This window comes from Panulirus ornatus, chromosome 55, assembly GCF_036320965.1.
Source record: "Panulirus ornatus isolate Po-2019 chromosome 55, ASM3632096v1, whole genome shotgun sequence".
Lineage (NCBI taxonomy): Eukaryota > Metazoa > Arthropoda > Malacostraca > Decapoda > Palinuridae > Panulirus > Panulirus ornatus.
Window position 1 is genome coordinate 24,367,862 of NC_092278.1, and position 13,072 is coordinate 24,380,933.

At 40.8% G+C, this 13,072-nt stretch overlaps 1 protein-coding gene across 5 annotated transcripts in view; it reads right to left on the reverse strand.

Annotated features, from left to right (window-relative positions):
* Positions 1 to 13,072, reverse strand: part of LOC139765587 (uncharacterized) — a 106,538-nt gene that overhangs the window by 74,151 nt on the left and 19,315 nt on the right. For all 5 annotated transcript variants that reach the window (XM_071693213.1, XM_071693211.1, XM_071693212.1 and 2 more), the window contains exons 2-4: positions 7,432 to 7,563; positions 7,233 to 7,296; positions 6,725 to 6,858 (exon numbers count right to left, since the gene is read on the reverse strand). Coding sequence is in view for 1 of the 5 variants with exons in the window: in XM_071693214.1 (XP_071549315.1) it covers positions 6,725 to 6,760 (36 nt within the window). In the remaining 4 variants the exon portion in view is untranslated. The remainder of the gene's footprint in view (positions 1 to 6,724; positions 6,859 to 7,232; positions 7,297 to 7,431; positions 7,564 to 13,072) is intronic.

Consider the following 13,072-nt stretch of genomic DNA (forward strand, 5'->3'; position numbering starts at 1 on the left):
TTTTTGGAGTTTTTCCGATAGTTTTACTCAGTAGCACATGGAAAGATGAAGGACGCTTGGTTCTTGTTACAAAGCACATCCGCCATCTGTGCCTAACTTGTGTGTTGACTACCTATTCAGAGAAACTCGGTGTGAAGTGCATCGCGAACTGTAAAATAAAGTAGGATAAAGACGAAGCAGTTCTGATGAATGTGGAAGAATGTAGTGTCGAGTCGTCAGCATACGAGTGCATTTCGTTATTTGTATTAGAAAGGAAATAATTGATGAATAAAGAATAAGTGGAGGAGGCAGACCAGAACCTTGATAAACACCAATAATGAAAGAGAAAAGGAGGGAGGCTGATCCTTCAACACCCACGGAGACTGATCAGCCAGAGAAGAAGCTAGATACGAAGGAGCAAAGTGAGGGCGGGAAGCCAAGAGGGGAGCTTAAAAGATGAGAGCCCAACGCCACACTCTGTCAAAAAAGCTTTGGATATATCTCGGGCAACTACACAGGATTCCTCTACAACGTTCAAGGATGATTACCAGACATTATTGCATGATAGGAAAGATCTCGCCTTACGGAAGCAATACTGATCATACTGGTGTTCGAGGATATGGGAGGTCGAGGAGGGATTCAAAAACTTTGGAAACAGAACATGCCTTTAAAGCAACAAGAATATAGTTAGAAGGGTTAGAACGATCACCCTTCTTGGGAAATGGGATATACCAACCCATGTTTCCACGAAAATGGAAAATTTCTTATTTTTACTATAAAAACGGAACTGACGAGCCAGCACAAATGCACATTCGGAGGCACACCCTTGCAGACATTGTCATGGATGCCACTGTATCCATTAACATCGCACGTGACCAGAGAAAGAAACCCTTTTCGGACAGCTCAGACAGAGATCAGGTGGAGGGGATGTAGGATTAATAAAAGCAGCATCTAAAATTTTAAGCTAAACAGAGTCCAGGAACTCCCCTACAAGACACGGTATCTTCACACCCAGTGGTTGGATGGCTGTTTGGGCTTTAAGCATATAAACTACCACAATCATCACGGTTGTCAACATCAAGTTAAATCCACCAACCGAAAAGTCATTTACACATTATGTACGAGGCTCTTGGTTGGTTGGTTATCCAGGATTTCAACCTATCAACTACCTGGGTGATTAAAGCAAACTCATAGCCACCGTCCGAAATACCTTTAACACTCTTAATTTTCAATGCATTTCTATGAAGATAACACAATTTATGGCTATATAGCGCACGGGCGCTACCTATAGCCAATCCCAAAATTTCAACTAGACAAATACTTCAATGAACGAGTCAATGGGCAGCATGTTGTTTATAAAAGAAAAAGTCAATTTATTTTACTGCTTAAAATAACTATGTTATTTTTAACACAATTTGCACCACTTTGAAATATATGCACCTTATATGTAAACAAAAACAACTTTCTCAACTTTGAAAGAAAATACTAATAACATATCGAGGTGGTAATACTATGAAAGATGCAACACCTAAAGCCAGACGCAAGTGTCATGAAGACGGCTATCATGAAAAAGGAAAAATATAAGAATTTTGCGATTAATTCAGAGTTTTTTACGATTATAGTATTTAGCGTTGCTAGTTTACTGTATTGACAAGAGAATAAGACGTGCAGACGGTAGTTCTTACTTGTATTTACTCATACTACGCTAACATAACTGGCAGTGGGTAGGGCTAACTACGCTAACATTTAAGACAGTGGGTAGGGCTAACTACGCTAATGTATGACCGAGAGTAGGCCGGTTTGTTAAGACTAACGGTCAACAACCTATAAGAAAGGTCATTAGGCCTGAATAGTGGGTTGTGTTACGAATATCAGAGAAACTTGGGAGTAAGAAAAAACTAACAGGTGAAACATCTACAAGGCAACACAGGAAAACTCTTACCACGTCGAGCAGAGGCTGAAGTTTACCTTCATTTCCAGTGTTCGAGTCGAAATATAACAATGATATAATCGTCTACTCCGCCAGATTAGGTGGCAAAAATGCGAGTTCGTGCGTTTGAATGCGTAATCCGCCCAGAACCTGGATGGTGAGGCCTGTGACGTCACCATATACCACAAAGTGGACTCGTTCTGATTGACTGACACTCTGTATACATCAGCGTCGGAATCACAGAGGCCGTAATCAATATCGCCACTGCCACAAGACATACCTTCCTCGAGAAATTAGTCTTAGGAACAGTTCATTACAATAAAATTACCAAATCTTTGCATAAAAATAAGTAACACTGCATTGCAATGTAACTCCAAGGTTTGTGGCTCCTTTGTGAGGGGGAACAACTTCAAACATAAGGTCTTCGGGAGGAGGAGGATCACACACACACATCAATCCCAAGCAGGGATGCATATGGATGGAGGGTGGGGGGATAATTCAATGAGGAAGGCTATGCAACACCAGCAGCTTCACTACTTAAAAATACCCAAAAGAACCAAATGGAACACCTGCTCCGGACCCTAGCTGAATACCCCCCTAACTCCCAGATGAGAATAGCGCGACCACCACCACCTCCAAAAGGGTTGCCTGCACTTCATTAGACCTTGAACACACACACACAAGACACTGACATACCATGTATAAAAACCAGGGAACAGGCCGCCAACAGGCAAAGACCAGCCACTGTCGGACCAAGCACGAGGTCGGACGATCTCAAAACAAAACTACAAATCTTCATCCTCAACTGCCTAAGCTTAGTAATGATCAGACCAGCTGCCCCTCTCAACACATACACATCTAAAAGTCTTCCTTCTGTACGCCTGTCAATTAGTATGTATACCAATAATGTCCGCTGACCATCTCTCGTAGTCATATAAGTATACCTGTGCATGTCCCTCTTCTTAACCCAGGTATTTCAGCACACAACACCACAAGCTATTCACCATTTCCATTCACACTACTGAATACCCTAATCTAAATCACCCATTACTAATACCCGGTCTCTTACACCACAACTGCTGATACATTCACTCATCCGCCACTCAAAGCACTTACCTCTCATGATCTTTCTTCTCATGGCCAGGTCCATAAGCACCGATAACAATCGCCCATCACTCGCAATACACTTTAATTTTCATCCACATCAGCCTGGAGCTCACTTCTTTACATTCAAACACCCCAACTCCTGCTTCAGCAATAGTGCTACCACTTCCTTAGCTCTTGCCCTTCCACCAACCCCTGACTTTACTCCTAACATACCTGCGTAGACCCCGAGCAGCACATACCTGGACTGAAGTGGGAAAAGCATACAACACGACATCCATTTCAGATGCTCTTGTGTTTCAATCCAAAAAAAACAACCTACATCTGCAGCTGAACAAATAGTATGGATGATGCGAAATGATAAGATTGATAAAAAGTGATAAATACATACTTTATTTCATTCTACTTCATGGTGAATCTGATCACAAGAGTTTCAGTAAAACGATTTAAACTTAGTATTTTCTGTGGATGAAAATCCAAAAATACGAATAGATAACTATGCCAAAGGATTTATGTAGCTCCGAGAAAACATACTGGTACACATTAATACTTATCAAATACAATTTGATTTTCCTTTAAAGCCTACATTGAATATATAAATTTTGTTAATTTAACTCATATTTTTCCAACTTATTTCCAATTTAAGTGTAAAAATAAGCGTCGTTAATTCCTGTAAAACAATATAAACATAAGGATCCAATACCGTAAACGTACATTACGTAAAAAACTCACATTTTGGAACAAGAATCCACGTAACAAGAGCATACAACACGACCAAATACACACCCGACCTGTGCCAGTAACACAACCCTGAAAAGGTGTCAATGACAACCACACGAGCCAGTTTGTCTCGTCGAACCTTTACACTCACATTCACACACTCTGACGTTGTGATTCGTCTCAAAGTTAATTGCCTCTCTTGGCTGGTGAGGACTTACCTAATTCTCTCATTTGCTAAATGAAAATGACTAGACAATACAATTTAATTCAAGAAAGAAAAAGCATAAAGCCATGAATTGAATTTAGTTGGGCTGAATTTATTGTACACTACATACACATAACCTAGTCGCTCACTACACTACAGTTCCACAAGGGCCGCAATGTGCCGGTAATGGCACTTCGGGCACAGACACTCGACCTGCGCCAATAATGGCTCAACCGAAAACGAGCGGTCACTGAGAATATCCCGGGCCAAGCTTAGTTTAGTAAATCTTTACACACACACACACACACACAAACCACCATCACACACATGATCACTACATCCTCAGCGAGCCTCTATTTTTTCCATCCTTCACGAACGGATCTTCACGCCATCCTTAACACACTCGTCTACACTTTACCTTCAGCGCGACCCATAGGAGTCAGGTCAGAAGTATCTTCACCACACTGGGGTTAGGGTGAGGATGACTGGTGAAAGGAGGGAAACACAAATATCCAGGAGTAAGACAACCCATTTTGGAGTGCTTCCAAGACACTCCGGAAATGTCTGAAGCTTCGCATATCGTTTTTGCTGGATGTTTGTACAACGCCAATATACTAATTATTGTCTTAAACCTTGCGTTAGTGTGGATGCATCATCTCGACATTCCCCCTCCCCACCTTCACCTTTTTCAATAAGTTAAATTTGGTCAAATTAGGCTAGGTGACAGTACAAACCAAGAATTACTTTTAGAGAAAACAAAAAACTACTGCTTTAACAACAACAAATAATTCCGTAGAGAAAAGAGGCAATTGTGAGGAACTGGACATTTGACCCGTTCTATGACAACACTGAATGGTAGGTGTATATACCTTCAGTGTGGCGCGTCACTTTGGCGAGACACCTCTACCTCATACTGTTGCCCTGGGAGGGAAGGTATTCTTTCCCAGCGTTTCCGCTGCTTCTACCACGACCACATCCGTTCGTAGGCAGGTGGATCCAGGCTCAATCACATCCCGGTTCAAATCCCCGGTCTATAGTGATACTATTACTGCCTTCACGTTGCAACACATGATACAGTCTTTCAATGACTTTAATGAGGAAAATAATCCAAAAATAAGGATTGACAATTATGCAATGTGCTATAATGGCTAGCAGATACAATTATAGCGAATTTCGAGCATTTAAAAAGTAAAATTATAGTTTTGCTTAATAACAAAATAAACTATATAAGATTTCCATTTTAAGTCAAATACTCAATTGTCTTTTAATAAAATCAAAAAGATATGTACATATAAATATATTTTATATTATCAAACAATATAGTGAAAATGATAAATTCGTATATTACATTCAAAGCATTCCCAATTATTCACATCCTACAACACATACACACCTATACGTGTTCACGGATTTAATTTAATTGGGAAGAGGTGATTATCACAGCAGATTTTACGCAACACACAACCACCTAAGAGACCAGTAAACTACCATTACAATGGGCCGCCTTGTGCCAATTGGCACCGCGAGCACCGATACCCAATCTGTGCCAGTAATGGCACCCCTAAACACACACACACACACACACACACACACCGACCCGTGCTGGTGATATCAGGCAACCGAGGACGCACACCTGACCAAAGACAACACTGGCACACCCATACGCTCGGTCCATACCAAGCTTGGACATGACCAACCTCTTCACCCACTCAAAACATTCACCTTTAAATAAGCCAGGTGACAGTACCACGAGACCTCCAACAACCTAACCTACAACCAGTCGCTTCAATCAACAACCATGCACAGCCTACCCCGGCCACACTTGACTTGGTTCACTCTCTTCGATGCAAAGTTGGTAAGAGTCAAGACTTACTGTAGACATTTTGTTCAATTTCAGATGAAATTTTCCTAGGTTTCTCACTTCCCTAATCTCAGTCATTACAACGGGACTGCGTCTATCACCGCTACAACGGCCAACTCAATATTCATGTGACCAAATTCTTTGCCGAACAAAGTTGTCAAACTTTATCTACTACGCTTTATCAGTGGATCATTGTGTGATGTCAACTTGTAACGAAAAATCTTAAATCATCATGGTTGGCCTGAACGTTGCTTACACCATCTGGCTGGCCGTCCAGCGTTTAATGGTCCTAAGGCAGAGAAAGAAAGGCGTAAAACACAATCAGCAGAAGTACATCTTCTAATAGAACACGTTCCTTCACCTCAGGATAACAGCTGTCAACCTGGACAACTACTTATGGTGCAAGACAATTCTAAGACCATACACTTCTCTATGTCAAGACTGGTTAGGTTCATGCCTGGCACAGGCGCTTGTCTATGACAACAACTATTGTTCGTCTGTCATAAGTGGTCAATAATATATGGAGTAAAATTCCAAAAATTAGAATAGATAATTATGTCGAATGCTATTGGCTAGCAGAGGACGTTGCAGAGCACACCCAATATTTATATAAAAAATAAGATAATTTCTTTGCAGTTAAGAATATCTATGTTAACATACAATCTATTCTTCCTCAACTCCTTCGTAAAATCAGATTAAAAAAATTCAAATGATTATATAATAAATACAAAAATATTCAATACCTCGGGAATCCATCACAATTTTCACAACACACATTCACATAAGTCACCATTACACCATATGTACACACGGGCCGCCGTGTGCCGGTAATGACACGAGAGCACACACACCTAACCTTTAAACACAAGAGCCCGTGCCAACCTTAATCTTAAATATTCACACACACACACACACACACACTGACCTCCGTGGTGTAGAGGCTAGCGTTACTGACAGCCATGTATGTTATGGCCGATTGGGAGCATACCCTTCTTGGTTCGAATCATGGTCACGGCAGCCGGTTCACAGTCCACCCAGCTGTTCATCCTCCCTCAGGGGCTGGTCGATAAAACGGATGCTTGGTAAAAATAGTGTGTGTGTGTGTGTGTGTGTGTGTGTGTGTTTAGAGGAGTAAAGATGGTACATACATAAATGGTTATCAAATGGGCAACAGGAGAGAACTTTCTCCACTTAAACATAATGGTAATCATAATCTCACATGAACACACACACACACACACACACACACACACACACAATAACCGATTAAAAACAATCATCTTAGTCAATACCAGAAGTAATGAGCGACAACAACAAATGAACCATAGGTATACAATTGACAGGGCAAGCCACTGTAGTCATGAACTCATTAAGACGTTTGGGGAATATGTACGGATGTAAAAAACAAGAACTTCAATAATCATAAACAATACCTTAAGTTACCCTTTTAAGCCGCCAAGACAGTGGCCCATTCTCTTCGTCTCATGTTAAGGGACACTGAAATATAAACATGAATCATTTCTTATAAAACCTATAACGTTAATTTACAATATCTATACCATCAATATTATTTTTTTTCATTCATATATAATTCATCCAGTCTGCTACGTAAAAATATAATTTCTTACCAACCTGGAATTAATCGTACGTTTTATAATTACGCAACTTTCATATGATCCAACTTTGATGGTTGATGCAGCTGGTTGTATGAACGGTCTTCTGTGTATCGTCTGACGGAGGCGAGTATGTGCGGTGCGACAAGAACTGAAAATGTTAATAACATTTATATGAGCAATCTCCCTAAACAATCTATATTAAAGAAAACAGCAACAAAGGGCGATGTGGACAGAGTCGTTATGCCACTAACAGCAGTGTCAAATATTCATACATCATTTCTTTAAGCCTCATAGTCCTCCTATAAAGATTATGTGTATAATGTGTGGTGAAAATGTTTGATTTCCTCAGTGAAATCTAAAATCTAATTTCATCAAATCAATCACTCGATGAATCACATAAGCACGACGGTGCGACCCTTGAGCAATACGGTACGACCTTTGATTATTGCATTACCTCTGACATGACCCTTAAATGTCACATGAAAGATAATGTCGTCATACTTACGGCTCCTACCTTTAAGAACACATATGATCCTAAGGTTCGTATGACATGACTGACAATCCAATCTGGTAGAGAAATCCAGGTCGTATTTATATCAAATGTTATCATTCATCAGACCAGGGTTGGCAAGGGACTATGTCAATGACAAAGCCAGTTCTCGGCTGTGACATTAATGGTTACAGATCAGGTGTGTTTTCGGGGTGTTACTACAGGCACTTAGCACCCGTGTGTAACAACTCTAGATGGATAAGTGTGTTGTGCAAAATGTGATGAATTGCTTCATCCTAAATAATTCAAACAATTAAGAGATACCTATGTTGCGCAAGCAGTCTCTCTCTCTCTCTCTCTCTCTCTCTCTATATATATATATATATATATATATATATATATATATATATATATATATATATATATTCCTGCCTCAAATCCGTGAGATAGAGTCATTTCGCTTGCAATTTACTCATCCAATCAGGGAAATTCTAAGGCGAGGAAGCCGGGTCTCGACAATGGAAGGTTACCGAACAGTTGTTTCGATCAACGCATCCCACAACGACTGGGGAGACTACTGTATGAACACTGCACCCCACAACGACTGGGGAGATTACTGTATGAACACTGCACCCCACAACGACTGGGGAGATTACTGTATGAACACTGCACCCCACAACGACTGGGGAGATTACTGTAGATACATAAACATATACAGGAAAGTAGCACTTATAGTCTATAATTTCCCTTGTACATCTTTGTCTTCCCGTTTTCTGTTTTCTCAATAATTACCTCCTGTTTCATTGTGTTTCCCAGTCTGTCTTCATGATGTATGTATTACGTCCTTTTCATCAGTTTGTCTGTGTCTCTTAAAATTTGTTTCCTGGTCTTCCACGCATTTACCTCCCATCTCACCGTTTGTTTGCTGGTCTGTCTACATTCATTCATCTATATTTCACCGACTCTACTCACCCAAGCTCTTCCACATTCAGCGACACACACACACACACACACACACACACACACGCTCTCTCTCTCCCTCTCCCGCGCCCTACTCTCACCATGACCCTGACTCACACCATTTCCCAACCTCTCACAGCCACTGCTTCTTGTCTTCCTTGTTATGAGCCGCTTATCTTGCCCGCGTCTCTCTCTCTCTCTCTCTCTCTCTCTCTCTCTCTCTCTCTCTTGTGTTCAGCGGTCGTGACGGCAGCATCACCATTACTGGGAGACGATGCTGACTTAGGGAAGATGATGCGGGGGGGGAAACGGAGAAGAGAAAGTGAGACACGAGAGAGAGAGAGAGAGAGAGAGAGAGAGAGAGAGAGAGAGAGAGAGAGAGAGAGAGAGAGAGAGAGAGAGAATCATACTTGGATTCAATGGAGAAACAAAAGAAAACGGGGAGAAGCGATGTTCCCCTCAGTTGATGATGACGCCACGATCAGCTGATGATGACACTTCAAATCAGAAGTTAGTTCATAAAGTTTACACTCTCTCTCTCTCTCTCTCTCTCTCTCTCTCTCTCTCTCTCTCTCTCTCTCTCTCTATCTATCTATCTATCTATCTCTCCCGTGCCTTTGGGTACACTTTCGTTACACTCCAGTGTTGAGGCACTCACGAGACACCCACGACACACACTATGTACACAGAAGACACTAGTGCACATACACTCATGAGACGGTGTGCACGAAGCTGTGTACACTCACAACACACTAGGTACACTCGACACACACGAGGGAATTCCATTTCATTCTAACACTCCTGTGTATCCGTCGACTGTGTATCGATACACACAGTTCCCTCCGTCTTAGATTCGTTTGTTTTCATTAGCAACAATTCACACCAACACCGACCTATGTACGTTTTCCTTATTTACACTACTTAAAGTTATGTTTTTCGACAACGACACTTGATCTAGTCATGCGTTCACTTACATCTATACACACTATAAACAAAATAATTAATTCATTGAACACCATACATTTACTAATTCGGGCAAAGTACTCATTTTCAGTTTGACATAACAGCTTATTCATGAATGAATGCATTACTTTACAGACATGCTCTTTCAAACTCATTACATAGTCTTCGAACACAAAATTGCTTTCTAAAAAAGTATCTTCGTACAGAAAACTTCCAGTGACATTTTCCAAACTAAAAAAAAGTAGTTGGAGACATGTACCACATTCTGGTTTGCGTTTTCATCCACTTATTTACAGTCGGAAGACGTCAACAATGCACTAAGTGGCTGGACACACCGCTTTGGAATACCATTGCTGAATATCGACTGTAGGATCACGTATTGGGAGGTGGAAAATAGTTTTGGGGGATTTCTTCGAGGGATTTTAAAAATGTTGGATGGATGGACGGGTTTGGGAGTAGAAGCGTATAGGAAGGTTGGTTGGTGGACTCACTGAGAGCAATGTGACGAAGAGTGAGTGAAAATACCAGATGGAAATGAAGAATAAGTCATGGGACTCGACCTATTCTTCCTAGTATAGGTTAGATCAAAGCAACTTCCTATAACCTGTGCATCTCATAAAATTTCCAGATAACATATAAATAATTTCATTATCCGCCTAAAGAACCCTTTCGTCATTAAGTCGCATTTCAATTGCACATCGCAAACATATTACGACAGTAATCATAAAGGAATTTATTGCAGTCTCACGTAAATAATTCCAAGTTCTCAAGATGGCAACAGTGAAGATTCACCAACCTACTGCTACCAAGTACCTGTTCGGACTTTTCACATACTTACACTTAACATTATGGTACATAGTCTTAAATCCCGATAAAATGGTATATTTGAGCGATAAAGTACTCGAGTGAACGAAGTTAATCGACGTCGGAACCGCCAGTGAAAGTACTTCGTAGCGGGGTCCCAGGGGCAACAGTCATGCATTACGTCACGTTGAGTTGGCTTCAAACGACTGGTCGTACAATGCTTGTTGTCCTTAATTACCATCAACAACCCATTCCGTTGTACTGTTTCTTTTACCTACAATAAAGGTGTCATAAATATCTGCCCGACGTGAACATGGCAATAAACAACCGTAAATTAATACCTGTCTAATGTTAAATGGTCGTCGACTCAAAGTGTACGAGACGGACCATCACTGGACGACACCTGGACATTACTCATTCAACATTTTGATCGACAACTACGTTATTATCAATACATCTCAAACATAAACATTTGTCACACATTCTGTAACATTCAGTAATCTAAGTTTAAAATGTTTTTAACCAGTAAGAACAACCGTCAATGCATTATGTTGTAGAAAAAGTTGCAGAACTTTGTCCTGAAATTTATAGTATCTTTGAAAACAAGGAAAAGTTGTTTAGATTCTATAAAATTCGATGAATTTGCATTACTGTATCAACATTATCCGAGAACGAGATAACACACTTATGTAAGTGAAAATATAACATTTATCAATAGACCAGAGTGACACAGGTAATCCCCCACTACGTGCTCAGTGGTAAACCTTATCCTACTCTCTCAAGTAACACTTCAAGCACAACCTTCAGTAACTACAATACTTCAAGCACAACCTTCAGTAACTACAATACTTTAAGCACAACCTTCAGTAACTACAATACTTCAAGCACAACCTTCAGTAACTAACTTGTCTTCGTCTTCCTCAAGTCATGACGTTATACAAACTGGGTCGTAGTGTGGGATATACTTACGAAGTAATCATCATTTCGGGCAAGACTTTATTACTATTACTTCTAACATCATCAAAGTTAACATTACTCCTGCTGACACGATCCAATACATAAAGTATTAGTAATACCACCAATAGCATCACTACCCTGAGCAGCACCATCACCACCTCTCTCTCTCTCTCTCTCTCTCTCTCTCTCCTGTTCAACCTCCACTACCCACCTACATTACGCGTACCTTGAGTACTTTCTGTAACTTTCTCAACGTGTTTTACGCAATCTGTGTTGATATTTCACATTATTGAAATGCATTATATTCCGCGTATATTTGCGGTTCTGTCGTCTGATCCATCGGGGTAAGCTTGGCGTAACCCTACGGTCATCCCAAACGTATACACCTTTGTTCATCTGGTCCCTCCTTCAGGGTGGGAGCAGACTGTTTTGAAAGTTCCCTCAGGGACCCCATTTTCTATGAGAGGCTGGATCCATCCTTTCACTTTCATGTCCTTGGAGTGTTATGCTTGAGGCGTGCGTATAGGGCCTAAACCGTGAGGAACATGCTTCATGCTGTTTTATGCTTGACGTGTATAATGCCTGTATACTTAAGTATAATACCTTGACCCTTGAGTACGATTTTAAACACTTTAGTATGAGTCCCAAGACGCTTGGGTACTATGTCTGACCCTTGAGCATGATGTCTGACCGAAAAGTATGATATCAAACACTCGATACATACCCGGTATAGCATAAAAAATTTAGACTCACCTCTGAAATAAACTGTAGACATATTACTCACCAACATAACTGAACATGAGAGTTAAAAGTGCCGAAGCTCACACAAAACAATAGCCAATCTACGTTCCTCCAGCCACCTGGTAATAAAGGTTATTTACTATGTTAAAAAAGATGATGACATTAATATATCTGTTAAGGTTAAGTTCCCATGACTTTCTTGTATGTGAGATTACACGAGTCCTTCCCTTCCCGGCTCAGTCTGGCATGACAAGGGCGGAGATTACGGTACATGTCATTATCATTAATATAATCATCATTACTATCATTCTAAAAATATATGATTGCATATGTTTAATATAAAATATGGTGGAGCTACATCGCCATATCATACAAATTCCGAGACAAAATTAGGTGGTAAATCAATCAAGTTAGTCAAATATAGAGGCGTGTGCACACCAGCCACACTAGGATCTGGTCGGGCCACCAAACCATGTAATACATCTGAGACAACCTCGCCGGTAACACAGAGACCTGGCGGGCAAGGCTCTCCTACATCATAATGGTCCACATGTACGCACTTATACCCACAGCCCATCCTCCCACCTCCTACAGACAAACAAGTACTACCTGGACCAGTACACACACACACGAGGGGTGCAGACAGCGAGCAATAACAATGACAACTCGTGTCAAGACTTGGCCCCGGCGATTCTTTGCACGTACCACACAAACACACACACACACACACACACACACACAC